At 39.3% G+C, this 26459-nt stretch overlaps 2 protein-coding genes across 5 annotated transcripts in view; one reads left to right on the top strand and one right to left on the bottom strand.

The window, feature by feature from the left end:
* Positions 1-7166, bottom strand: part of NLN (neurolysin) — a 97662-nt gene extending 90496 nt beyond the window's left edge. For both annotated transcript variants that reach the window (XM_059916488.1, XM_059916489.1), the window contains exon 1: positions 6974-7166. In XM_059916488.1, the coding sequence (XP_059772471.1) occupies positions 6974-7014 (41 nt within the window). In that variant the 5' untranslated portion in view covers positions 7015-7166. The remainder of the gene's footprint in view (positions 1-6973) is intronic.
* Positions 7167-7301: 135 nt separating this feature from the next.
* The window catches only part of SGTB (small glutamine rich tetratricopeptide repeat co-chaperone beta), a 48301-nt gene continuing 29143 nt past the window's right edge, over positions 7302-26459 (top strand). For all 3 annotated transcript variants that reach the window (XM_059916487.1, XM_059916486.1, XM_059916484.1), the window contains exons 1-5: positions 7302-7486; positions 8631-8752; positions 18441-18544; positions 21540-21609; positions 25152-25251. In XM_059916487.1, coding sequence (XP_059772470.1) covers positions 8653-8752; positions 18441-18544; positions 21540-21609; positions 25152-25251 — 374 coding nt within the window. In that variant the 5' untranslated portion in view covers positions 7302-7486; positions 8631-8652. The remainder of the gene's footprint in view (positions 7487-8630; positions 8753-18440; positions 18545-21539; positions 21610-25151; positions 25252-26459) is intronic.

The following is a 26459-nucleotide window of genomic DNA, read 5'->3' as shown; positions in this document are numbered from 1 at the left end:
GATTAAAAGCTTGGAATTTTCAGCCTTACCCCCCATTCTCTTGAGAAGGGAGAAGGACTGAAAATGGAGTTAATGATTGATCATGCCTACCTGATGAAGCGGCCATAAAATCCCTTCAGAGAGCTTCCAGTTCAAAGAACACATCCACACTGGGAGGGTGACACACCCCAACTCCAAGGGGACAGAAGCTCCTGCACTCAGGATCCTCTAAGACCTTGCCCTATGTATCTCTTCATCTGGCTGCTCACCTGTATCCTTATAATATCCTTTAATAAACTGGTAAATGTTAAGTAAGTGTTGGGCTTCCCTGGTGGCACAGTGGTTAAGAATCCGCCTGCCAATGCAGGGGACACGGGTTCGAGCCCTGGTCCGGGAAGATCCCACATGCTGCGGAGCAACTAAACCCGTGCGCCACAACTACTGAGCCTGCGCTCTAGAGCCCGCGAGCCACAACTACTGAGCCCGCGCACCACAACTACTGAAGCCCGCATTCCACAACTACTGAAGCCCGCGTGCCTAGAGCCCGTGCTCCACGAGAAGCCACCACAATGAGAAGCCCACACACCACAACGAAGAGCAGCCCCCACTCGCCACAACCAGAGAAAGCCCACACGCAGCAACGAAGACCCAACGCAGCCAAATTTATTAATTAATTAATTAATTAAAAAAAATTTTTTTTAATGTAAGTAAGTGTTTCCCTGAGCTCTGTGAACTGCTCTAGCAAATTAATCAAACCCATAGAGAAGGTTGCAGGAACCTCAGATTTACAGTTTACAGGACTGTAAATCTCACGTGACAACAGGGACTTACAACTGGGGTCTGAGTCGGGTGGGGGCAGTCTTGTGGGACTGAGTCCTCAAGCTGTGGGATCTGATGCTATCTCCAGGTAGAAAGTGGCAGATTTGAGTTAAATTACTGGACACCCAGTTGGTGTTGCAGAGAATTGCTTGTTGTGGTGAAACACCTCCAACACATTTGGTGATCAGAAGTGTCAGAAGTGAAGTGTTCTGTGTGAGTAGTAAAGGAGACTCACAGGGGAAGGGAGAACTAGGTTTTCTAGTACAGGTGAGTATAATTTTCCCCTCTCTTGTCTCATCTCCCAGTCTATTTGAGGCACAGGATCACCTTCTCAGGGAGCCCTTTCCTGTCAAATCTATAATGTTGTTCCCACCAATACATACTGGGTAACCCCCTTTGCTGCGTTACTTTTGCTCTTAGCACATTTCCCCATTTAACATACTCTATATTTCCCTTAGCTGTCTCTTCTGCGAAGGTACGGACACAGGGATTTTCGGCTGCTTTATTCAGTGCTGTATCCCTAGACTAGAATACAGTTTGGCACATAATAGATGCTCAATAAATATGTGGTGAGTGAAGAAATCAGCCAATCAATTCCCAATTTATGGATGAGGAAACAGACACAGAGAAGTTAAGTAACTTTGCCTGAGATCACAGTGCTAGTCAGTGGCAGAGCCAGAATACAAATTTAGGCAAACTGGCTCCAGATTACTATAGCCTGTCTAGACTAGTCTAGACTACTGGGCTACATGCCTTCCTAATGCAGAGCTTGGCATATACATATGTACCCAGTAAACATCAATTTCCTTGGTTCTTCAGATTTTAATCTAGGTGCCTCATGGAAGTTCTGTGCTTTGTCTTAATGAAAGAGGTGACAGAACAACAACAATAATAAAAATAAATCCTCCTTTACAACTTTTAAAAATCCATTTTTATAAACAATCTCAGTCTAGCTTTTGATAATGTACCTAAAACCTTTTCTTTATTAGTCGATTTTTCTTTTTCTAGCACCATTGCTCTAAAAATTGGGGGCATATATCTATTGGATTTGGGGTAAGAATTTCAATTTTATTTAATTACAGTCAGATATATAAATATTGCTAAATTTATGAATGACTGTAATTTAACTTGTCTAAGACTTCCCATATGAATAAATTCTCACATCAGACAACAAACAACTTTTATTATAAGAGAAGTTTCCACTTATCAAATTGGTAAGGATAAAAAATATTAAAATGCTCAGTGTTGGTAAAGGTGTAGGAAAGTAACATCGCATATTCTGCTGGTATAAGCATAATTTGGTAGAAACATTTTGGAGGAGAATATGTAGTAAGTACCAAAAGCCTGAAAGATACACATACCATCTGATGTACAAATTCCATTGCTAAGGACTCATACTATGGAAATAATTAAGGACTTAGGAAAAAACTTGATAGCTAGAATGTTTATCTAAGCACTGTTACTCATAGCATGAAGTTGGAAATAGTTGATATATCCAAAAGTAGAGATTAACTGGATTATCATACATCCCCAAATGGACTACATTATAGGTGTTTACATTATGGAATGATGTTTGTATTACAAAAAAACTATAATAGAATAAGTATTATATAATCTCATATTTGTTAAAAAATATGTCTCTACACGGGAAAGATTTTGGAAGCTATTAATAATTGGTTCTTCTGGATGGGTGGATTGTGTATATTTTCTTTTGCTTATCAATATTTTCTAAGTTTTCTACAAGGAACATGCATTGCTCTCATAATTTCACAAACCAAGTTGCTTTTTTTTAATTGAAAGAGTAAACTAGGGCTATTATAGCTATAATTTGGACTAAGTACTGTTAAATCACTTCTCTCATTTTTTTGACCATGCCATCCATCCCTTACTCCATAATGTACATCAGATTTTGCTTGGCTCACATGCTCTGCAATCTGGCCTCTAGGAGGGGAAATTCTTTTGGTTTAATCGTTATGGCAATAAGAGTTGAAAGAAATCTTCGATGTCATTTAATCTAGTCCTTTTCATTTTACAAAATAAGGAATTCAAGAGAAATCCGGGAAATTGGGTGATTTAATTAAGGTCACAAGGTTAGTTGAACAGCAACTACAATTCAATCTCCAGATCCCCAGTCTACTTGTTCTCAAGAAATTGGCTAAATACCCCCATCAATGATCCTGGCTGCAAAGCTGGCTTTGGGAAACGGGTATATAGCAACTATAACAACAGGAAAACGCAAGAGAAATCATAAGCCAGTTGAGTAAAAACCTAGTTACTCATATAACACTAAAATGAATTCCCAAGTGTCAAAGGAAATAGGAAAACAATCGGGAGTACATAGAGGGCCTTCCATGTGGTCGGTCAAGTACTGACTCCTTTAGGAAGATACAGATTTTGAAACAGAGATTCTGCGATTAAGTCACTCACAAGAACCATGGGTGGATGACTACTACTACTGTAGAGTATGTTGATTAACTGCAATATATGCCCTTAAGTAACAAAATAGTTAATATATTTACGGTAGATTGCTAGCTTCTAAAAAAGTAATAATTGTACGGCTTTTTACATTTATTTTCTTCCATGCATAAACAAAGAATATGCATAACACATACCAGTGGTTCTCAAAATGTGGTCTGCAATCCCATGGGGAGTGGTTCTTGAGACCATTTCAAGGAGTATGTGAGGTTGAAAGTATTTCATAAAAATACTAAGACACTATTTACCTTTTTCACTTGGTTGACGTCTGCACTGATGGTGAAAAGCAATGGTAGATAAAATTGTTGGCACCTTAGAACAAATCAAGGCAATGGCACCAAACTGTCTTAGTAGTCATTATATTCTTCACTGTCACTCCCTCATGCTAAAAACAATGTGAATTTCACTTTAGAATGTCCTTGATGAGATAGTAAAAATTATTAATTTTATTAAATCTCAACCATTAAATATATGTGTGGCAAAGTAGGCATAAAGTGCACTGGCTGCATACCTGAGTACAATGGTAGTCCAGAGGATTTGGTTGTGCAAATTAAAAGCACTTGTGCAATTGACTGAATTGTGAACAGAAATAGCTGCTTTTCTCATGGAACACCATTTATACTTGAAAAAATGACTGACAGACAAACCATGGTTACTCAGACTTAAGTGTTTCGCAGAAATCCTCTCAAAAAAGGAACATAGTAAGGCTGTCACTTCAAGGAAAACAACTGATAGTATTTGTTACCGATGATAAAATTTCAGCTTTCAAATGAAAATCAGAATTTTGAAAAATTGTATCTGCCACCATGAGCTTGCCAGCTTTCTAGTATTTGAAGACTTTTATGATGGGATGATGATATTAAGGAATATGATTATTTGATAATGTAAAATATGTCAACATTAGGAAGCTATGTATAACACAGTGAGCCACTATTTTCCAAATGAATAGTGTCTGATATTACAAAATCATGCATAGATAAGACTCATTCCAAGTGTAAGACAGCCTATGGATTTTAACGTAACAGTAAGAAAAAGTACGTTGATAGTTTCATATTTCACATTGCAACCATTCTTAAAAAAACTACCCCTTGTCAAACTTTGATGTGATATCAAAGAATACCCATGATTATCTAAAAAGTCTATTAAAATTAAAATACTTTTCTTTTTCCAACTATATGACAGGTGGGATTTTCTTCATCTTCTTAAACCAAAACGAACCAGTGCAACAGAATAAACACGGAAGCAGATGTAAGAATCCAGCTACCTTCTATTAAGTCACACATTTGTTTTGCAAAAACACAAAACAATGTCACTCCTAGGATGGTTCTTATTTAAAAATAAATAAATAAATAAAACAAGTGTTGATGAAAATGTGGAAAGACTGGAACTCTTGTGCTTTGCCAATAGAGTGTAAAATGGTACAGCTGCTGTGGAAAACAGTAAGGTGGTTCCTCAAAAATTAAACAAAGAATTATCATGTGATCCAGTAATCCCCCTTCTAGGTACCTATCCCAGAGAATTGAAATTAGAGACTTAAACAGAAATGTGCATGCCAATGATCATAGCAGCATTACTCAAAGTAGCCAAAAGGTGGAAACACCCAAAGTCCATGGATGAATGAGTGGACAAATAAAATGGGGTATATCCATACAACAGAATACTACTCAGCCTTAAAAAAGAAGGAAATTCTGACACATGCTACAACATGGATGAAGCTTAAAGACATTATGCTAAGTGAAATAAGCCAGTCGCAGAAGAACGGATATTGTAAGATTCCCCTAGTATGAAGTACCTAAAGTAGTCAAATTCAAAGAGACAGAAAGAATAGTGGTTACCAAGTACTGGAAGAGGGGATAATGAGAAGTTTCAGTTTGGGATGATGAAAAAGTTCTGGAGATGGATAGTGGTAATGATTACATAACAATGTGAATGTACTTAATGCCACTGAATTGTGCACTTAAAAATGATTAAAATGGGGGCTTCCCTGGTGGCGCAGTGGTTGAGAGTCTGCCTGCCAATGCAGGGGACACGGGTTCGAGCCCTGGTCTGGGAGGATCCCACATGCCGCGGAGCAACTGGGCCCGTGCGCCACAATTGCTGAGCCTGCGCGTCTGGAGAGGCCACGATAATGAGAGGCCCCGCGCACCGCGATGAAGAGTGGCCCCCACTTGCCACAACTAGAGAAGGCCCTCGCACAGAAGCGAAGACCCAACACAGCCATAAATAAATAAAATAGTGTTAAAAAAAAAAAAAAGATTAAAATGGTAAATTTTATGTATATTTTACCACAATTAAAAAAAAAAACCCAAAGGAAAAAAAGCCACAATATCACTCTTCTCACTGATTTTTTTGGAGATGTTTTGGAAAATAGTTATTTTTTGTTAAAAATGTTATTTATGCATGTAATGAATTTATTACTGTTTTAAAAATAAACTAATAAATACTTAAAAAATCTCCCCGGTTTCATTTCTAATATGGTAAATATGGAAAGATATAACCCACATAAACAGAAGCTCTTAGGTCCTCAGCAATTTTTGAGTGGTAAAGAGGTCCTGAGACCAAAAAGTTTGAGAACTACTGTCATATATGAAATTTATTCTCTCTTCTCACACCTGCGTTAAAGGAAGATATGTATTTCTTCATTTGTTGGTATAGCTTCATTTGAGAGCTATACCACTTGCAGCCTGCAGACTAAAAGGACAGTCTGAAATATGGTCAAAATCATCACATTAACTCTTTATGATCACTACTGTCCCCAGATGCGCCCAAACTATAAGGACTGAGCAGCCTAAAGCTCCACACAGATGAGTGGCAACGTACAACAGAAAACTGATAAAAAGCTTACAGGCTGATTGCTAGGTTCTAAAGTGGTTTTATAAGGATCTAGCAAGAAAAACACATTTCCCTTTTTCTGTTGGTTCTTCATTCAGATTTTCGGTTCAAAGCTAGATTTGGGAATGCGGGTGGTAGTGGCATTGTTTCTGAAAACCATTCCATCCAGCGCATCCGTGCAAAGAATTTAATTCTCTCACCATCTTGCTACTGGTCTATGGCACAGGGGTGTGGCGAGGGCGCTAAGGAAGCAGTCTAAAACAGCAGCTGGGGCTGCACCAAACCGTGTCCAAGCAATCATTTCCTCCATTTGGGGCCAACTCAATTAGCCCCGGCCAGAGGCCGAATGTTTTATGGGAAGTAAATAAAAAGGAAATTAGAAAGCATGGACGGAAATAAGCAGCAAAATCATAGCGGCTTCATCTTGTGCGAGTGTTAAACGATGTGTATGCTAACGATGTGCATGAGGGGTAAATGAGAATTGTTATTCGAGTCTACAGCTGCTGGCACTGTTAACGACAGGTCTGCAGTTCTGGATGGGGACGAAAGTCAAATGATTTTCTTATCCCGACCATCTTTCTGCCATTCGTTTTGGGCTGGGCCTGGGACCAGTCTCACTGCTTTCAGCTGAGGCAGTCCCAAACAAAGGGGAATGGACGCCCTCTCAAGGGAGCGGATGAAGGAAAAGTGGCCCCAAGTTCCCGCGCCAGGTGTCCCTCGGGGTAGACCATGCGGACTGTGGGGGGGGAGGGTTCCAGAAGCGTCGGAGGGGTGCTGTCTGGAAAGGCTGGGAGGAGGCGCCTGGCAGTGACGGGGCAGAAGACCCCGCTCTGCCCAAGGTCAAGGTTAACCCGCGCACGGGAGGTACCTGTGGAGGCTTCGCACAGCCGAAAAGCACTGGGCGATCATGGGAGCGCCGAAAGGCGACGGCGGCTGAGGGCGCGCTGTCCTCCGCTTTGGGGGTGAGGGATTCGGGACGCCGGGAAGCCGCGCGGCGGCCTAGCAGAAGAGGCAAGAGCGGCGGCGGCAGCGAGCTCCGCCTGAACCCTCCCACGTGCGGCAGCCCCACGCCGGCGCCCACTTCAGCTCCGCCCCGGCCCCGCCCCGGCCTGCGCCCTGCCCCGCCCCGCGCCCGCTCCGCGTCCCGCCCTGTGCGTCTTGCAACGCCCCGGGGGCGGTTCTGGCGAGGCTCATCAGCCGGGTTGAAGCGCACAGCTGGGTGGGCTAAGAGGTGGCGGCCGTCTGGGAGCTGGGGAAGTTTGGGCCACCGCTCGCAGTGCTGCGCTTCGAAGCCAGGCTCAAGCCCGGAGAACGAGGGGGCGGCGGACCGACTTACGGACGCCCTCGGGCCCGCTGCCACCGTCTCGCGTCCTCTTCCCTGGTAAGGGGCTTCTGTATGGGAGGGGTCCGTCTCCCGCCGCCCCAGACCGGGCCTGCACCGCGCACCCGCAGCAAACCCCGTCAGGGCCAAGGCGAGGCCTGGGTACCGAAGGGAGGGAGATGGAGGTCGATGTACTCTGGGGAGAGGAAGCGGGAGAAGCCCGGAGGAGGTTGCCCTTCTCCATTTCCCCTCGCACCCCCGCTCCCCTCCCCCCCACCCCATTCTCTTTTCACCATTTTGCCCTGGGGCCTTATTTAGTACTTGCAACCCCGTGGCCTATTGGCTGGACTCGCTTTTAAAATAAGCACACAAATAATAAACGTGCTAGTGGTGGGTACCACACCCTGGCTTTGAATTAGGGAACCTGGGGAGCAGATGGATGATTCGATTTAGTGGAAATAAGCCATTAATGCCTGATGGCCCTGCGCCACCGTTTGGATGCGATAGTATTCCATGTGAATGAACATGACCCAGAGCTTCCAGTTTGTCCACGAGAGCACAGCTACTGCAGAGAGCATTGGCCGGTTTGTAGTATCCATCGACTTAGGCAATGATTTTCTGACATGTCTGTTGATTAAATAGAAATGCCGTTTTTATTAAAAATGACACTCAATGGCTGAACAACCTTTCCCTAATATATTTCCTCATCACATAACTGTCTCCACCTACAAAAGTAGGTGGAGTGTAAATTGTGCATACATTTGAAAAAAATCTCATGAAACAGGGGAAAATACTCAGCGTGGATCAGCTTCTGAGTCAGCAGTATGAAATCTCCCTCAATTTAGTACTAAAGCCTTTTGGGGATTTCTATATCTGTATCTATACCCCTGTCCTTTTCTGGATCTGTACCATATACACTGTTAAGATACAGTGAACTATTCAGTGAGAATCTAAGCTATGTTGTACATGTTTTGAGAAAGATTTTACTTTTGCAAGTTTTAACATAACCTAATATTACTGGGTGTAAATGAAAATGTCATACATTAGCATATCTATACTTTGTGCTCTCTTGACTCTTTAAAAAGAAAGGAGTGAAGATAGTACAGGCTTTTTACTTTTAATGTAATTTATGACCCTTGTGATTTATAATCTTCACTGATTCTTTAAAATTACTTATTTCAGTGTTTTCCTTTTTCTTATCAAGGAAAAGTGTTTAAACTCTAAAAATGTCATCCATCAAGCACCTAGTTTATGCAGTTATTCGTTTCTTACGGGAACAAAGTCAGATGGATGCTTATACTTCAGATGAGCAAGAAAGTTTGGAAGGTAGGCACCTGTTCTCTATGTTCATTTGTGTTATAAGTAAAGACTAAAATAGTTATAAGCGTGACTTTATGATCTGTTGTATCAAAATCAGAACATTTTGTTGATTTTTCAAGGAGAGAGACCTTACAATAAGGTTATGGTGTTTTCATTCTCTGAGGCTTGTTTTGTTTTTTTCAATTAACAACAAGAGGACTATTGTTTTTTATTTATTTTAAAAATTATTTTATTTTATTTATTTTTGGCTGCATTGGGTCTTGGTTGCTGCACTTGGGCTTTTGGCGAGTGGGGGCTACTCTTCGTTGCGGTGCGCGGGCTTCTCATTGCGGTGGCTTCTCTTGTTGCAGAGCACGGGTACTAGGGCACACAGGCTTCAGTAGTTGTGGCTCGCGGGCTCAGTAGTTGTGGCTTGCGGGCTCCAGAGCACAGGCTCAGCAGTTGTGGCGCACGGGCTTAGTTGCTCCGTGGCATGTGGGATCTTCCCGGACCAGGGTTCGAACCCGTTTCCCCTGCATTGGCAGGTGGATTCTTAACCACTGCGCCACCAGGGAAGCCCAACTATTGTTTATTTATTGAACAACTATTATGTGTCAGAACTATGCTACTCATATTGTAGGGAAATTTTTCTCCACAGTAACTGTTAAGTTAGATATTATCCGCATTCAACAGATAAGTAAATGAAAGCAGATAAAGTAATATAACACAGCTAATATGTGACAAAGCTGAGATTTAAATCCTGGTTCTTACTTTGAAGATCTTGTTGTCTCTTCCTAATAGGAAAGCATCCAGTTTAGAGTCAATATATGAAAACACCTTAGTCATCATAAAAGCACTATGCAAGTCTAATAATTATATCACTATTAAGCTCTGATAACTTCCTCTTGGGGGACTTGAAATAAGAGGATTTCACCCTTGTCTATGTTAGCTTTAAATATTAGATTCAGTAATCTGTAAAGTTGAGCAGGACTTGGATGATAGCATCACATGTTTCCTTGACACCATCTTTTCTGCTTCATGTTTATGCATTAGAAAATTTAAATTCAGTATAGCCGTAACAAGATAGAATTCTGCAGCTGGGCTTGTGGAGGTTCAATGAGCCCAGCTTCCTTGTGGCCTAAAGATTTAATTATTGCAATGAGACAGTACATTTGAGAGAATTTAATAAAAGTACAATTTGAATTGCCCATCTTGAGCTGTTTCTCCTCTAAAGGGGACACATCTATTAATTTCAACAAGTACTTCCCTTGTGAATATGCTTTTAGGAAGTTGGAATGAAAATTGGGCATTTGCTCTAAATCTGCTTGCAATCTGGTGAGATTATCTTTCCAGGTGGCAGTGAAAGGAGCTGCTGACACACAGTTGGAGATTGCAATCAGTCCATTAGGGTCTTTTTGTCCTCCTTTATGGTTAGACTATGTGAAGATAAAGGCGACTGGTTATCTAAGGAAAATGTTGTTTATGGTGCTCTGTAGCAAACAGATAAATGGAATCATTTAATAAAAGATGTTTTTTTCTCATCAAAGGCAGTATAATACTTTTAAGGGCCAGAAAGAAAATTGAGAGTTTTTTAAAAACCAAGATGTTGTGTCCTATTTTTAGGATGGTATTTGGCCAGAACTATGTGCCTTCAGCTGTGTGTTATATGGCAGTCAGAAGTGGTGCCAATTGTTTTTGACCAACCCCTATTTTTGACTCTGTGAGTCTAATTTAATTGAACATGAAATCATGTGGAAATGTCTGCCCACCTTCTAGACATTTAAAAAAGCCCTAGGAGGACTTCCCTGGTGGCGCAGTGGTTAAGAATCCGCCTGCCAGTGCAGGGGACACAGGTTCGAGCCCTGGTCCAGGAAGATCCCACATGCCGAGGAGCAGCTAAGCCTGTGCGCCACAACTACTGAGCCTGCGCTCTAGAGCCTGCGAGCCACAACTAGTGAGCCCATGTGCCACAACTACTGAAGCCCGCATGCCCTAGTGCCCGTGCTCTGCAACAAGAGAAGCTACCGCAATGAGAAGCCTGTGCACTGCAAGGAAGACTAGCCCCCGCTCGTTGCAACTAGAGAAAGCCTGTGTGCAGCAATGAAGATCCAACGCAGCCAAAAGTAATAAATAAATAAATAAAATAAAAAAGCCCTAGGAGAGGAGCCTAAGTTCTCATACCAGCTTTACCACTACAGTGAAGCTGAGGTATTGTCAGCTTTGAGCCTTGTCATCAGATTATGTCACTCACTCCTAATTATTGTCATCTGCTGACATCTGCTTCATGTTTTGACTATCGTGGCTCCTGCTCACTGTCTCTCTGGCAGTACTCCTGTCTTAATTCTTGGCAATTGTAATACACTCATACATGATTCTTCCAGTTCTCTCCCACTTGGTTCCTTGACCTTCTCTACTCCAGTGATCTCAACCACTTTCACTTGCTTGGTCATACCCTAGACCGGTGGTTCTCAGTTTGGGGCGATTTTGTAGTATCTGGAGATATTTTGGTTGTCACGACAGGGGGGGCTGGTATTATTGACATCTAGTTGGTAGAGGCCGTGGATGCTGCTAAAGATACTACAAATGCTCAGGACAGTCCCGAACAATAAAGAATTGTCTAGTCCAAAATGTCAGTAGTTGCTGAGGTTGACAAACTCTTCCCTAGACCTTGTTATTGTTATCCTCCATAATCTCTATCTTAAACATTTCACTTCTTTTTTTTTTTTTTTTTAAGAAATTCACGTTCTTTTATTTATTTATTTATTTATTTATTTATTTATTTATGACTGTGTTGAGTCTTCGTTTCTGTGCGAGGGCTTTCTCTAGTTGTGGCAAGTGGGGACCACTCCTCATCGCGGTGCGCGGGCCTCTCACCATCGCGGCCTCTCTTGTTGCGGAGCACAGGCTCCAGACGCGCAGGCTCAGTAATTGTGTCTCACGGGCCCAGTTGCTCCGTGGCATGTGGGATCTTCCCAGACCAGGGCTCGAACCCGTGTCCCCTGCATTGGCAGGCGGACTCTCAACCACTGCGCCACCAGGGAAGCCCAAACATTTCACTTCTGCTGCCTGTCTTTCCAACTCACTCCCTATAGAATCCCTACCCCAACAATTCTTTGACCTACCAATACCTCCAAGCTGTTGATCCCTTACCTTTTCACACCCCTCTTCTTACCCAGCTTAAATTCCATTGTTGATCATTATAATCATGCTGGTGTATATGGCTCCCTTTCTTGTAAAACCCAACCTTGTTTGAATCCAGCTCTCTACCTACTCCATGCACATATCCATGTGACTGTGTATAGATGGAATGAAACACCCAGCTTTACTGACTAGTCCCACTTTGAGTTCATGACTGTGAGCCTCAAGTGGACCTTTAATGCTGCCCTCTGTTCCAAGTTCATTCATATTTTTGCTCTCTAGATGACCACTTTAACACTTTCTCATGCCTTCTCAAAACCCCAAACCTCCTCCCCCGTACTCACTTTTTGTTGATGACCTTGGTTCTTACTCCATCAAGAAAATTGAAGTAATAAGAAAACAACTTCCACAGACTCTCTCTGCCCCATCTACCCACCTACCAGCATCTATACTCACATACTCTGCCTGTCTGCCTGTCTAACTATTACCATATACTATGGATTAAATATTTGTGTCCTCCCAAAATTCATATGTTGAAACTTAATGCCCAGTGTGATGGTATTAGGAGGTGGGGTCCTCATGACTGGGATTAGTGCCCTTATGAAGGAGACCCCAGAGAGCTCCCTCACTCCTTCTACCATGTGAGGACACAGCAAGAAGGTGCCGTCTGTGAACCAGAAAGCAGGTCCTCACCAGATGTTGAGTCTGCTGGCACCTTGATCTTGCACTTCCCAGTCTCCAGAACTATCAGCCACCGAGTCTATGGTATTCTGTCATAGAAGCCCAGGCTGACTAAGATACCATAGATGAACTATCCATTGTCCTTTCTAAATGAAACCCCTCTACTCGCAGACTGGATTCCATCCTGTCTCACCTACTCCAGGATCTCACTGTAGTTATTTTACCCTCCTTGTCTTACATGAGCAAATTTTCAATCTCTTCTAGATCATTTCCATTAGAATATAAACTTTCTCCCTTCTTAAAAATTCAAAAACAACAATTAATTATTCTTGCCATACTACTACCTACCCCTCCCCCCACTGAAATATTGCCTGCTTTTTTTTGTCTCTCTTTTGCTGGAAAGCTCTTTGAAAGAATTGTCTATACTTGCTTTCTGCAATTCCTCTCCTGTCCTTCTTCCTTCCTTCCTTCCTAATATTTATTTATTTATTTATTTTTGGCTGCGTCGTGTCTTAGTTGCAGCATGCGGGATCTTTTGTTGCAGTGTGTGGGCTCTTCGTTGTGGCACACGGGCTTTTCTCTAGTTGTGGCATGTGGGCTCCAGAGCTCATGGGCTCTGTAGTTGCGGCACATGGGCTCAGTAGTTGCGGTGCGTAGGCTTAGTTGCCCTGCGGCATGTGGGATCTTAGTTCCCCGACCAGGGATCCAACCCGCATCCCCTGCATTGGAAGGCAGATTCTTAACCACTGGACCACCAAGGGAAGTCCCATCTCCTACTCTTTCTTAAGCACTCCAGATAGGCCTTTGCCTCCATCTCTCCACTCATACTGTTCTCATCAAGGTTATCAGCAATTTCTGTGTTAGGTAGTTCAATCGTCAGTTTTCAGTCTTCATCTGACTTACTAGCTGCCTCTGATAAAGTTGATGATGGTTCCCTCATCCCTCTCCCCCCATATACTTTATTCACTTGGCTTCCAGGATACCTCATACTCTTTTGGTTTTCTTCTAATCTCATTGTTTGCTCTTTCTCTGTTTCCTTTGCTTGTTCCTCTTGTTTTCCCTCACCTGGAATATCCAGGGTCCAGTGCTTGATCTTCTTCTTTTCATTATCTGCACTCACTTTTTTGATGATACAGTTCAGCTTCTTGGCCTTAAATATTCTTTTTTATATGCTGATATCTCTCAAATGTATGCCCTCAGGTCAGACCTTTCTTCTGAACTCCAGACTTCTATATCTAACTGCCTACCACCTATCTCTACTTATATGTCTAACGGGCATCTCAAGTTGAACATTTCCAAAACTGAACTCCTGATCCTCCCACCCAAAATCTGTTCTATTCCACAACTTCCCTAACTCAGTTGATGACAACTCCATCTTTTCAGTTGCTCTGGCCAAAAGTTTTGTTATCATTCTGGACTCTTGTCTTTCTCTTAGACTCTGCATATAACTGTTCAGTAAATCTTGTTGGCTGTGACTTCAAAGGATATCTTGACTTTTTCCCACCTCCACTGATATTACGCCTGGATAGAACTAAGTATTTATTTTACAGTGATGGCCTCTAACTGGTCTCTCTGCTTCTATAATTGCTGCTTCATTGACTTTTCTAAACGCAGCCACCAGTGATCCTTTAAAACAGACTGTGTCAGATTCCATCATTTTTCCACTCAAAATCTTGCAGTGACTCTTCATGTTACTCAGTCATTGTTTAAAGGATCTATATAACTGGGACTTCTGTGATGTGTTGTTCACAGACACCTCCGCTTTCTCGTTTGACTTAAGTCAAATTAGCTTCCTCACTCTGGATGTACCAAATGCTCTTTCCTAAAGGCTTTTGCTCCAGTTGTTTTATCTGCCTAGAATGTTCTTCCCCCAGATAATGGTAATATCCCCATCTCCTTCAAGTCCTCTTTTCTGAATGAGGCCTTCCCTGAGCATGCCATTAAATCTGCAGCCTGCTTCCCTGCTCTGCTCCCCACGCTCCCATCCTCTTCACCCTGTTCTACTTTGTATAGTTTATTGTTTACAGTCTACGTCTCCATCCCCCACTGCAATGGCAGCCCCAAGGAGTCAGTAATCTCTTCTGTTTTATTCACTGTTATATACAAAGCTCCTAGAAAAGTGCCTGACACATGATAGGTGCTCAATAAATGTTTGTTCAATTGAATTGATGAATCAAGTGATCCTGGGCATCTCACTCACATGGTCTGTTTCTTTTTTTTTTTTTTTTTTTTTAATTCTGGCACTTAGTAGATATGTATTCTTTTTTTTTAATTAATTAATTAATTTATGGCTGTGTTGGGTCTTCGTTTCTGTGCGAGGGCTTTCTCTAGTTGCGGCAAGTGGGGGCCACTCTTCATCGCGGTGCGCGGGCCTCTCACTATCGCGGCCTTTCTTGTTGTGGAGCACAGGCTCCAGACGCACAGGCTCAGTAATTGTGGCTCACGGGCCCAGTTGCTCCGCGGCATGTGGGATCTTCCCAGACCAGGGCCCGAACCCGTGTGCCCTGCATCGGCAGGCAGATTCTCAACCACTGCGCCACCAGGGAAGCCCCTGGTCTGTTTCTTAATTTCTAAGTCTGTTAGGTGGAGCTCTCTGCCCCCTCCATCTAATAGATTTGTCAAGACAATCAGAATTAGTGATGGCAGGTAATATAGCATATGGAAGCTTTAGTATAAAGTGCTATATAGATGGGATATGGTATTATTGAGAATTCTTCCCTTGTCCTTCTCCTTATCAGTACCAAACAGACTATTATTGTTTGGTGTTAAAGTGGAGCAAAATTGTATATAGAATTTCTTTAGATTTTTATGATTTATTCCTGAGTATAACCTTCTGAAAGGAGGATCATATATAATAATCCCTGTTTCATAAATGAAAATCTTGAGGTAAAAGTAAGATAAATTATTGCACCCAGGTTATTAGATTTTTTTTCTGGATTAATAATGATAATAAATGTCCTGAGTTCCAAGGCTGTGGTAGGTTTTTTCACTAAACCATTTATCTCTCTAAATATGTGTTAGTGTTGAACACTAAACATTTTGGCAGCAAGTTTACATATCAAAACAATTGTGTTTACTTAATGTGGAATCTAAAATAGTCAAACGCATAGAAGCACAGAGCAGAATGCTGGTTGCCAGGGGCTGGGGTAAGAGGAGATGGGGAGGTAATGGTCAAAGGGTACAAAGTTTCAGTTATGCAAAATAAATAAGTTCTAGAGACCTACTGTTCAGCACAGTGCCTATAGCTAACTGGATTGTATACTTAAAATCTAGTAAGAGGGTAGATCTTATGTTAAGTGTCCTTAACACATACACACACACACACACACACACACACACACACACACATACCCCAATAAAGGGGACAAGAGGAAATGTTGGGAAGTGATGGGTATGTACATGTCTGTGGCCTTGACGGTGGTGATGGTTTCACGGGTGTATACTTATCCCCAAGCTTGTTGAGTTGTGTCCATTAAATATGTGCCGCTTCTTACATGTCAGTCATACTTCAGTAAAGTGATTTTAAAACAGACGAACAATTGTGTTTAAAAAAAACCCCAAACAGCCACCTCCTTTAGTAATACTTGATTGTGTCTAGAATGTGCCAGATCTGTGTTCTAAGGTCAGTGGCAGCAGAGGTAAAGGAGCTGGACTGGATTGCCTCAACAAGTTAGAGTGTAAAAATCCCTCATATATTTATGTGGCCTTTTCCCCTGTCAGTGTTTAGCTGTGACGTTCCATACTCTGGTTCCGGTTAAGGCCTCGGTTGGGTTCTATCCACCTTTCACAAGGCTGTGAATTAATGTTTTGGGGGGAATAAGTGCTCTCTTCTGCAGATTTTATTGTTTCTATTTCCTCTGAAATTAAACTGTTACTTCCACTGTAAACAAAGTCGTAGATTAAATTTATTGAGCATCTATTATTTGCCAGGCTGTGTTAAAGTCAAAAGATAAATAAAATATAGGCCTTATCGTCAAGGAGACAGTCTAATATGGGAGACCGATGTTTTAAGTGCATGTAATGTAGTATGTGTGATAAGTACGATACTAGAAACATGTACCAGCTAGCTACATGGCACAGTAAAGTAAATGACCAATATGATCAGGGAAGAAAGATGCCAATCAAAAATAAATATATACATATACATACATGTATTATTATTAATAATAATTGATTTTTAATTGTCTTCATGGCAATGAGAGCCTACTTTCTTGTGGCCCAGTGTGTTTAGTGCAAGTACAACTGAAGTACAAGAACAACTACTTAGTAAGGATAGAAAGGGAGAGAATGAGGGTTGGGTGAACAGTGCATTATTTTCTTTCTAAAAGACACTTTGACTTTTGGTAGTTGGTAACTCAGTTTGTTATTCAGTCCCTTTTCTAAGGAGAATTGATCTGTGGATAGTGACAGTAATAGTGTTTCTTTTATGATAGAGGTAATTTTCTCAGGATCATAATGTGTCTTTTAAAAGTCATACACAAATGTAATTGGATCTGTAGTAAGTCAGAGTAAGACAGATATATTATCTCTCTTATATGTAGAATCTAAAAAATAAATAATAATAGTAATAAAAACCCAAGCTCATAGATACAGAGAACAGATTGGTGGTTGCCAGAGACAGGGAGTGGGGAATGGGAGAATGGGTGACCTGTTTTTAATTTTTGTTTTTGGTTTAAACAAACTGAATTAAAAAAAAAAAAAGTCCTACACAAATGTAAGTGAATCTATTCCACACTGTCTAGAAGTACACTGGACATTTTGGCTACATCCCCATCTTGTTGAGCCAGAAGAGAATTCTTTTTCAAAGGAGAGGACTCTCAGGATAAGAATCTGCCTCCATTCCCCTCAGTGAGGACTTGTAAAAAGGGCAGGATATGCTTTCTTCACTGTTTTTGCCCTAGTCTAGGCTCCTTGTTTGTTTAGGTCATTGATGTAGGAACCCATAAATGGGTTCCTGGTTTTCTGCTCCCATTTTCTCCCTCAGCTTCCCTCTCTAATTCATTCTCAGCATTCTTACTAGACTTCTAGTTCTAAACACAAATCCAGTTATGTTGTTCTCCTTCACTAAAATCTTTAATGTCTCTCCATTTGCCCATCGCATCAAATCCATGTCCTTTAAAACTATTATTTAAGGTGCCTCATCATCCAGCGACAGACTTCGTTCTAGCATAATCGCCCACCATGTCTTTCCACCCAGTCTGTACCCTAGCCATACTGGTTATCTTGCCATACATCAGTGTAGATGAGGCACCTGTCAACATTTAACATGCCGTGTACTTTACTTACTGTGTTTGTCTGCCTCCTTCTATTAAGGGTGAGCTTCATCACGTGGATCGTGATTTTTGTGTTAGGTTAACTGTTGTATCTCTACCACCTTATAACAGCACCTTGAACATAGTAGGTGCTTGGTAAATTTGCATGCCTGAATGAATTTTTAAAAGCCAAACTATTTTAACATAAGTAAGTACACCAGGATGAATATTTAGTGTTTCCTATGTGCCAAAGACTGTTTCTCTTACTATTTTTAATCAGGTTGAGATTTCTGTTTCTCACATTAAAAAAGATAATTTTTAAAGTTTTATTCAAGATACTGGTAATGGGGAATATGTTGTTAATGACCTGCTTTAAGAAGAATATGATGTAATACATATACTGAGAAGTTATATTCTAGGTAACATTTTTCTTTAAGTGAGGAATAAGAAACTAAGTTGTCTTCCCTCAATAGCTGGTCTATAAACAGAAATCTTTATGCAGATGAACCATTTAGTTTTCCATATGTTCTGTGATCAAAATGCTGAATTACCACAGATTGCAGAGTGCAGATTTCTACCAGGAAAAAAGGTTGTTTCTTTTTTTAGGTTGCTAATTTTTTTTCACTATTAAAATTTATTTCAAGTTGCAATTCAGTGCTTGGAGACAGTTTTTAAAATCAGCGCAGAAGATACACATCTAGCAGTTTCACAGCCTTTGACAGAAATGTTCACAAATTCCTTCTGTAAGGTAAGCTGTTTTTGTTTTCTCATTAGTATCTCATTATCTAAGTATGACTGCAGTATTATGTTGGATTGTTAATATTTGAGGGGCCAGGCTTCAAGTAACTAACTTCTTCCTGGGTATAAGATAGTTGGTCCACATGGATGATTTGGGCCCTAAAATATAACTTTTAATGTGCTTTAGATTTTCATATTAGTAACTCTTCTCATCCTCTCACCTTCTTTTATATTTAATGATATATCGTAGTTGACTTTTTAAGTCCTTTACGGTATCCGGGTGTTTTTAGATTTCTGACATCTGAATTGATATTCCCCGAAAACATGAAATACAAGTTAAAAGTAAAAGTCTTAATGTTTAGGAAGAAACCATACAGAAAAGGAATCATCAGGAATTGCATCATCATTTTGAAGCAGATTTTATCAAATTTGGCCATTGATGGGGCTCTTTAAACAGGGAAAGGTTCAGGGTCAGTGTGCAAAACCAAGACTGAAATCCAAGTGTTCAGATCCCTGCTCCCTAGGACTGTTTGCATGGTCTCTGGTTTCTGGCCTTTTCAGGAAATATGGACTATAAGATTGAAAAATCTTAAGGCTAGTGAGTTTAGGGCCCCAGGGGGATCGCCCACGTGGTTTTTCATTACATTTTGGTGACACATGAACCTCTTTTATTATTCTAACTCTGTATTCAAGCTTCAGTACAGAATGAGGAACTCAGGAGAGGAGCTGAAACATGCAGGGTATACTTCAACTTGGCAGGGACATTGCTGAGAATACTGCACAGACTGTTTCTAGAATTTGTTGGGAAGAGGTTCTTAGAGTTGCAATGAAAATGGTAATTTGGCAGTAAACTGCTCCCTCTTTTTATACTTGGAAAAAGGATAATACAGTTATACATTAATTCATCAAACAGATGAATTCTAGTTATCTGACAAGATGCAAGGAGATAGTGGAATGTCTCTGTGGTCCTTTTCTTCTCTTTGGTTTTTGTGGTTCTTTCATTGTCTGAGCTTGTGGCATCCTTAGGGAGCCCTATTTTAGAGGCTGGACATGGCTATGGCAGAAGTCGACCTTCTTTACTCCGTGATGCCCGAGAGGCTTGTATGTGAGACGGCACTTGGATTTGCTCACTCTTTAGCTCCTGTTATCACTGACTAGTACTGAAGAGATCAATACTTTTTTTTTTCCTCCCAGGAAGCTCAGATTGACTGAATAGAGCTCTTTTTTTTTTTCCTTCTATTTCTCTCTGATTGTACTTAATTGTAAAAATTTGTTGCTTACTATTTTAAAAATATAGTTTCTTAAAACAGGCTCCATAGTATATCTACATGGTGTTATTTGTGGTATCAATCCTTTAACACTCCTATTTAACAGCTGTGGCTTCATTACGTATGCGTCTGTTAGCAGAGTATCGCAGGGAAAGTCTAAAACTTGTTTGAAGCAGCATCAAGACTGTTATAATTAAAGAAACTACTGCCTCTCCAATTGTACTTGGTTGTTAAGTTAAACAGTTTATTTTTAGGATACTGCTTTTCCCCCAATTAAGTTTATATACTAAAAGGATTCATTCCTTTTATATAATGTGGATAACACTTGTCCTCACATCATGGGCTGCTCAAATGTATTGAATGAACATGAGAATTAATTTTCAAAATTGTTAAACTATGGCAATTTCATTAAAATAATTCAAAAGGATTTGGAAGACAGAATGGATTATAATCCATTTTTCCATATGCCATTTTTCTGACCCCCTCAAAAGTCACTTTTTTCACATATAAACTGCCTAGGCTTGTTAGAAGATTTGAAGTAGAAGGAACCCTAAAAGCAAGTACTGTAGGGCAGTAATGAGTCTTTGAACTACACTTACATCCTGAGTGGCTACACAGTCAGTTTTTAGTATTGATCTCTACTTATTAAGTCTCCCATTTTGATTCCATACTTTTTTATACTAATACTTTATGTTTAGAAAAACTGACTGATAAAGATTTTTTAAAAATAAGAACAACTCATATACTTTATAGTGATTTTGTACTTGTGAATACTTGTGTGTAATTAGCACAATGTATTTCAAATGTTAGAGCTATCAAGTTCATTGACGTTTTAGTCAAGACAAAGGTAATGGTGAGTATATTTTAAATATGGTACATAGGTATATTGACTACAAATTATACTTTTTTGAAAATTATAAACATTTATGAACTTCGGAGTCAAGTTTAAAAGCAACACAATTTAAAAAGAATCTTCCAAAAATGGAAAAATACACTGTGTTCCCAGTGCCACTCAAGACATTTCTAAATTTTCATTTAGTTTTCATAAGCACTTTGGTTTGAACCGTATTGAAAAAGAGGTTTGAGGATGATAGTAGGTGCTAAAAACAGGAATCTTATACTGCTTATTATCTTAATGAGGAAATAAATCTATGACCATTGTTTTAAAAAGTTTAGACAATATGGAAGGATATAAAGAAGAGACTGAAAATCCTACTTCCAAATATTCCTACTGTTAACCTTTTGTGTATACCTTTCCAGTCTTTGATTTTCAGCCTGTGTGCATGTGAATGTATGTGCATATATTTAAACAATAAGATCATATTATAAATGCTTTTTTTGGTACCTGTGAATTTGACTTTCTCTTCGGATATTAACGTTATGTTTCAAAATTTTCACTAAACAATCCTTTGAGCATAATTCTATTACTATTCTTTGTATACTGATTCTATTTTTGTTTATGAAGTAGGATTTCTAGATACAGTGAAAGCAAGTAAAAAAAATTGATTCACAGTTGCCCATTTTTTTCTAGAAAAAATTCCATATATTTGTTTTTCTAATAAAAGTATGTGGGGGGACTTTTTCCCTATTTCTTGCTGACAGTGTTATTTAGATGTTAGATTTCATGACATAGATTTACAGATGATATACTAAATAATTATTACTTTAATTTATAGTTCTCTGGGATGACTCTTTAAGTAGCTAAATGGAAGTACATTGTATTTTATTTAATTTCAGAATGACATTCTGCCTCTCTCAAACTCAGTGCCTGAAGATGTGGGAAAAGCTGACCAATTAAAAGATGAAGGTGAATATTTCATAGAAAAATTACTTACTTAGTAAAGCTTTCTGAAACTCTAGGGAAAGTGACTCTGTCACCCAATAAGATTCTGGTTTATACTGCCAAGATGGGGTTGTCATAAGTCCTCGTGGCATTTGTGAAACAGAGATGAGCCTGGAAATATAGAATGGCTTGTGAACAATATAGGTATGGCTTGCTTCAAGAGAAGCAGATCTGTTGTGAGTAAAACTTGCAAAACAAGTCACTTAAGGGTTGATTATTTGCAACTGTATTTGCTGTGTGTACTCTAGGATCCCAAATTCTTTATGCTTAATCAAAGACATGAAAATGATTTTCAGTATTATTTTTAACTTTTGTGTATTTAGCATTTTTGAGTTCTTTGAAATTTAATATATGTATATGGCACTTAAGGATTTATTAACTAGCACATTTGATTACTATGTTATTAAGTTTTCTAATAGTGACTATTGGAGCATACTTGATTTTAATAAATACGTCACCATTGAGGATCTGTGTTCAGTTTTTATATCATGTCAGTTTTGTTAAGCTATAGAGGCAAGCCAGGTAAGGCCTACAAGATTTGTACTAAGGAACTGTAGGGCAGAGTCCTGATCTTGACCAGTGAATGAGAGCCAACAAAGACCCTGTCCTATAGGCAGAGAGTTATTAGGGAATGTGCAATGTTCTGAAGCTGTACACAAATGGTTCAGAACCATTTTCTGGCCTTTTCTTTAGTTTATACTCTGAAGAAGGCAGTTGAGTTTTTTCTTAAAAAAATTGGTTGGTGTCTAAAAAGGTAGATATGGAAAAGAGTATGCTTTTCCTATTCCTCGGGCATGGTCCTTTCTATTAGGTCTATAAATTACACTCTATCACTGCTTTTAATGGCTGCATAGTGTTCCATGGTACTGTTAGACCATGATTTACTTACCTAGACAGACAATTTTGTAATCCTAAGTAACACTGTCTTAATATCTTTGTCTATATTTATTTTCACTATTGTGTGATTATCTTCTTTGGATTATATTAGAAGGTGCTGTGTTTCCTACAAATAGACTGGTTTCAGTTTTTTATTTCCTCTAAGAAATCTTATCACTACAGTGACTTAAAATTTTAGAATTAGGACTTTCGTAAATTACATGTAAAATAAAGTAACAACCAGATCCTCATTGTCATTTGAATTATAGTATTCCCCAAAGAATTTGCATTTGAACTATCCAGATACAAATGCATTTTTCATATATTATTCTAATTGAAACAATTTAATCTGATGTTTCTTTTTCCTTCTACTTAGACTTTTGTAGTGTGTGAAATCCTCAGTGATGTAATATATGCTCCACTAACATTTTGCTTTTGCAGCTCTCTTGTTTTAGCTCTAGTACTAAATGGCAAATTGAAATTTTATTTTTGTCCCTCATATTTACTCCCTCTGCATGACAGAACACTGGGAGACTGCATTCCCTGTAGAGTTTGTTTTGATATAATGAATGTTAGTAAGTTGAGGGTTGGAAGGGGATGCAGGGTGAGGCTCATTTACTCTGGCAGCATGGGTAGACTGAATTACCTACTGCTTTCGGCTTTAACCAAAAGCTCTTATTCTTTGTTACTAAGACATGTCACATCTAAGACATGTTACACATAAAGTTAAAGCAACTGTCATACAGATTTTGCTACTCGTGTGAAAACAAATGGCCATGGTAGACTGTCAAGCATAAGGTTATTCCAGGCTGCATGTTATACTTACCTGAGTTAATCAGGGCTTCTGGCCAGCTAGTGCCTTCCTGGAAGGTTGCTTTCAAATATTTTTGTGTGCTTTGCTTCTGAAGAGCTGCAATAAGATCAGACAAAACCAAGAAGGGTTCATTGCTCTAATTCCCTGCCATGTCACAGAAGTAAAGGCATATCTCAAAGGGTTGTCTTGAGGATTAAAGGAGACAGGAGAGTTCTATGTATAAATATAGAGTGCTGTGCAGTGCCTAGTTATATTTATCTTCACAAATATCTGTGTCCTGAGTTTTTGTATATTGAATATTTTCTGACTTGAAGCTTTTTATCATTAATATCGCTATATATATATTTAGTATCTGTACACTTAGTGTGGTTTACGGGAAAAGACATACACTAGGGTTTACTGCTACCCAAGAAATGCCATCCCAAGACAAAAAGACCCAATGGCAACAAGAAAATCCACATAACCCGGAGAATTTAAATCTTTTACGTGGAAGAAGCAAATCTATTTAAGTACTGAGGCTAATGTAGTTAATTTCTTGCTCAATCATAAAAGCTATGTAACCTTTTAGCTTCATTTCTTTTTGGGCGTGGAAATCTAAATTAATTTTTTTACCTTTGAAAAAACAGCTTTATTGAGCTATAATTGACATACCATGCGATTTACTGTAACATGTATGAATTCATTGGTTTCTAGTATGTACACAGAGTTGTGTAGCCATCACCAGAATTTTAGAACATTTTATCATACCAAAGAGAAATTATGTAGAAATCACTTTTTATATTCATTTAGCAATCACTCTTTATATTCATTTCTGCTTCTTATTTGAAGTTACGTTTGTATGATTTTAGGTACTCTTATCTACCTGTCTTTCCTTTAATCTTACTGTTATCTGCAAATTTACACTCTCCTCCCATTAAGTAGCTAATGATCTGTTAAGAAAACAAGGCTAATAGGAGAGCTTCTGGTTCAGAGAAAGCTGGAAGGAATAATAGAGGCTTTTGAGATGTAAACACTTCCTCGTAATCCCAGTGTTTTAAAAATTTCAATTTTGAGCATTGGTTCTTAATAGTGATCGTGACATTTTTTTTCCGTTTAATGGATTACAGAAGATAGCCACGAGAAATCCCTTATTTTGCTGACCAGTCGTTAACGTAGCTAAATTATTGCCAGATGTATCTGCAGAAGCCCTTCCTGAAGATCAGTATGCTGTGGGCTAGCTGTGGTATCTGAAATTCTGTCTTTCTAGAAATTAATCTCCAATAATCTTCTTTAAAAGAGAATCTATCTCTGGAAGGGATAGCACATAAAAATATCTGCCAATGACATTGACATGAGTAGTTTCACTAGCTTACCCTCACCGCATGTTCTGAGGGCTTGCTCATCAGCAGGTGCATGTTTTGACAGGGAAGGAATGGAAGACCAGGTCCAGACTGAGATAGTGATTGTAGAGGGTGGTCCACCTGGAATGGGGTGGGGCAGCTCTAAAAGGAAAGAGAGAGATGAAGACAAGGAAGGTGAGAAGAGATTAGGTTTTGCCAAGAGGTAATCATAATTGTTACACTTACTCACTTATTGAAGTCTGGTTTTATAAGATATTTAAAGATTAATTTTTTAAAGACTCTCCACTGTTAAAAATCATTCAAACACACTGAAAGCTAAGGGGTATCAACTCTATAGTACAATATAAAATTTATTTCCAGTATGAATGAAAAATCATGTTGCTGATCTTCATATTACTGTAGTTTCTATGATTAAAATTTATCTTACAGACTTTTTTTCTGTATATTGTACTTACTGTACCTATTGGTTATTTTAGGCAATAACCACATGAAAGAAGAAAATTATGCTGCTGCAGTGGATTGTTACACACAGGCGATAGAATTGGATCCAAATAATGCAGTTTATTATTGTAACAGGTAAACTGGCACTGTTGTGGCAGGTTTACAGTTGTTAAACATTTGCATTAATAGCTCTGAAGGAGTTTTTTATAGCTCTGTAAAATTTGTTTTTTTATTTAGAAAATTTTGAAAGTTTGGAAACGTATAAAAGAAGGAAAAAATAAACTCATAAATTTACCACTTAGAGGCAACCACTGTTACTAATAACCTTTTGGCATATGTTGTTTGATGTAAGAGTAATCAATTTCAGATTAATCTTTATTCACTAGGCATATCACAAACACATCCTTATTTTATTGAAATCCTTCATAAACATTATTTAAATGGATACAAATTAGTCTATTATTACCTCTTAATCTTTTTTATATATCTAGCACCTTTCATTGTGGCTGGTAAACAAGCAGTATTATTTTTTAATAAATTGATAGATGTACCTGACTTTGCCTTACTTTGCTTTGTCCTACTGGTGGACATTGAAGGTGTCCTTTTTATTTCAATATTATAAAGCTGCAATGAACATCTTTGTTTCTAAAATTATTTTCTGGACTTAAGATTTTTCTAGACTTTGTATCTATCCTTGGAAATGCACTCAGTTGGTCTAACAGTATAAACATTTAAAAATTTGTTGATGCTAATTTCAAAATTGTTCCGGCTTCCTTGAAAATATTTTGAAAATTCTTTTCTTCCTCTAGGATATGTGACTGTATCTGTTTTTACCACACGCTTATCAGCACTAAGTACTTGAATTATTATTTATTATTGTTAATTTAATATTATTCTTATTTTAATAGTGATTTGTAATTTACATTTAATTACCGGTGAGGTTGGACATTTTTCAAATGTTGGCCATTTGTGTTTTTTTTTTTCTCTCTAAATTATTTGTACCTGTGCCAGACCTCAGCCTGTTTGACCTCAGACATTTCTTTCCTTTCCTTTTCTGCCCTTTGTAACAGAGGGTCTGACCCCTGCAGGCTGTATTTCCCAGGCTCCTTTGACACCTGGGTTTTGTCTGTGTTCAGCCGTGGGAGGTACTGGCAGGAGATTGGAGGGCAGAAGGAAGGCAGAAGTTAGGTATTTCTTCCCCTCTTTTTACATCAGGGTGTTTATCCAGCAGGGGCTGCTTCTCCTCCTTGTCTCCAGCTCCCACCTAAGACACCCGCCATGGTCCCAGCTTTTTCCAGGTGACATTGGGTTTTGGGCTCTGCCCTCTGTTCTGTCTTAGGGAC

This window comes from Balaenoptera ricei, chromosome 3 (assembly GCF_028023285.1).
Source record: "Balaenoptera ricei isolate mBalRic1 chromosome 3, mBalRic1.hap2, whole genome shotgun sequence".
Taxonomy (NCBI): Eukaryota; Metazoa; Chordata; class Mammalia; order Artiodactyla; family Balaenopteridae; genus Balaenoptera; species Balaenoptera ricei.
The sequence above is the reverse complement of the archived record's forward strand: the minus strand, read 5'-3'. Positions and strand labels throughout refer to the sequence as shown.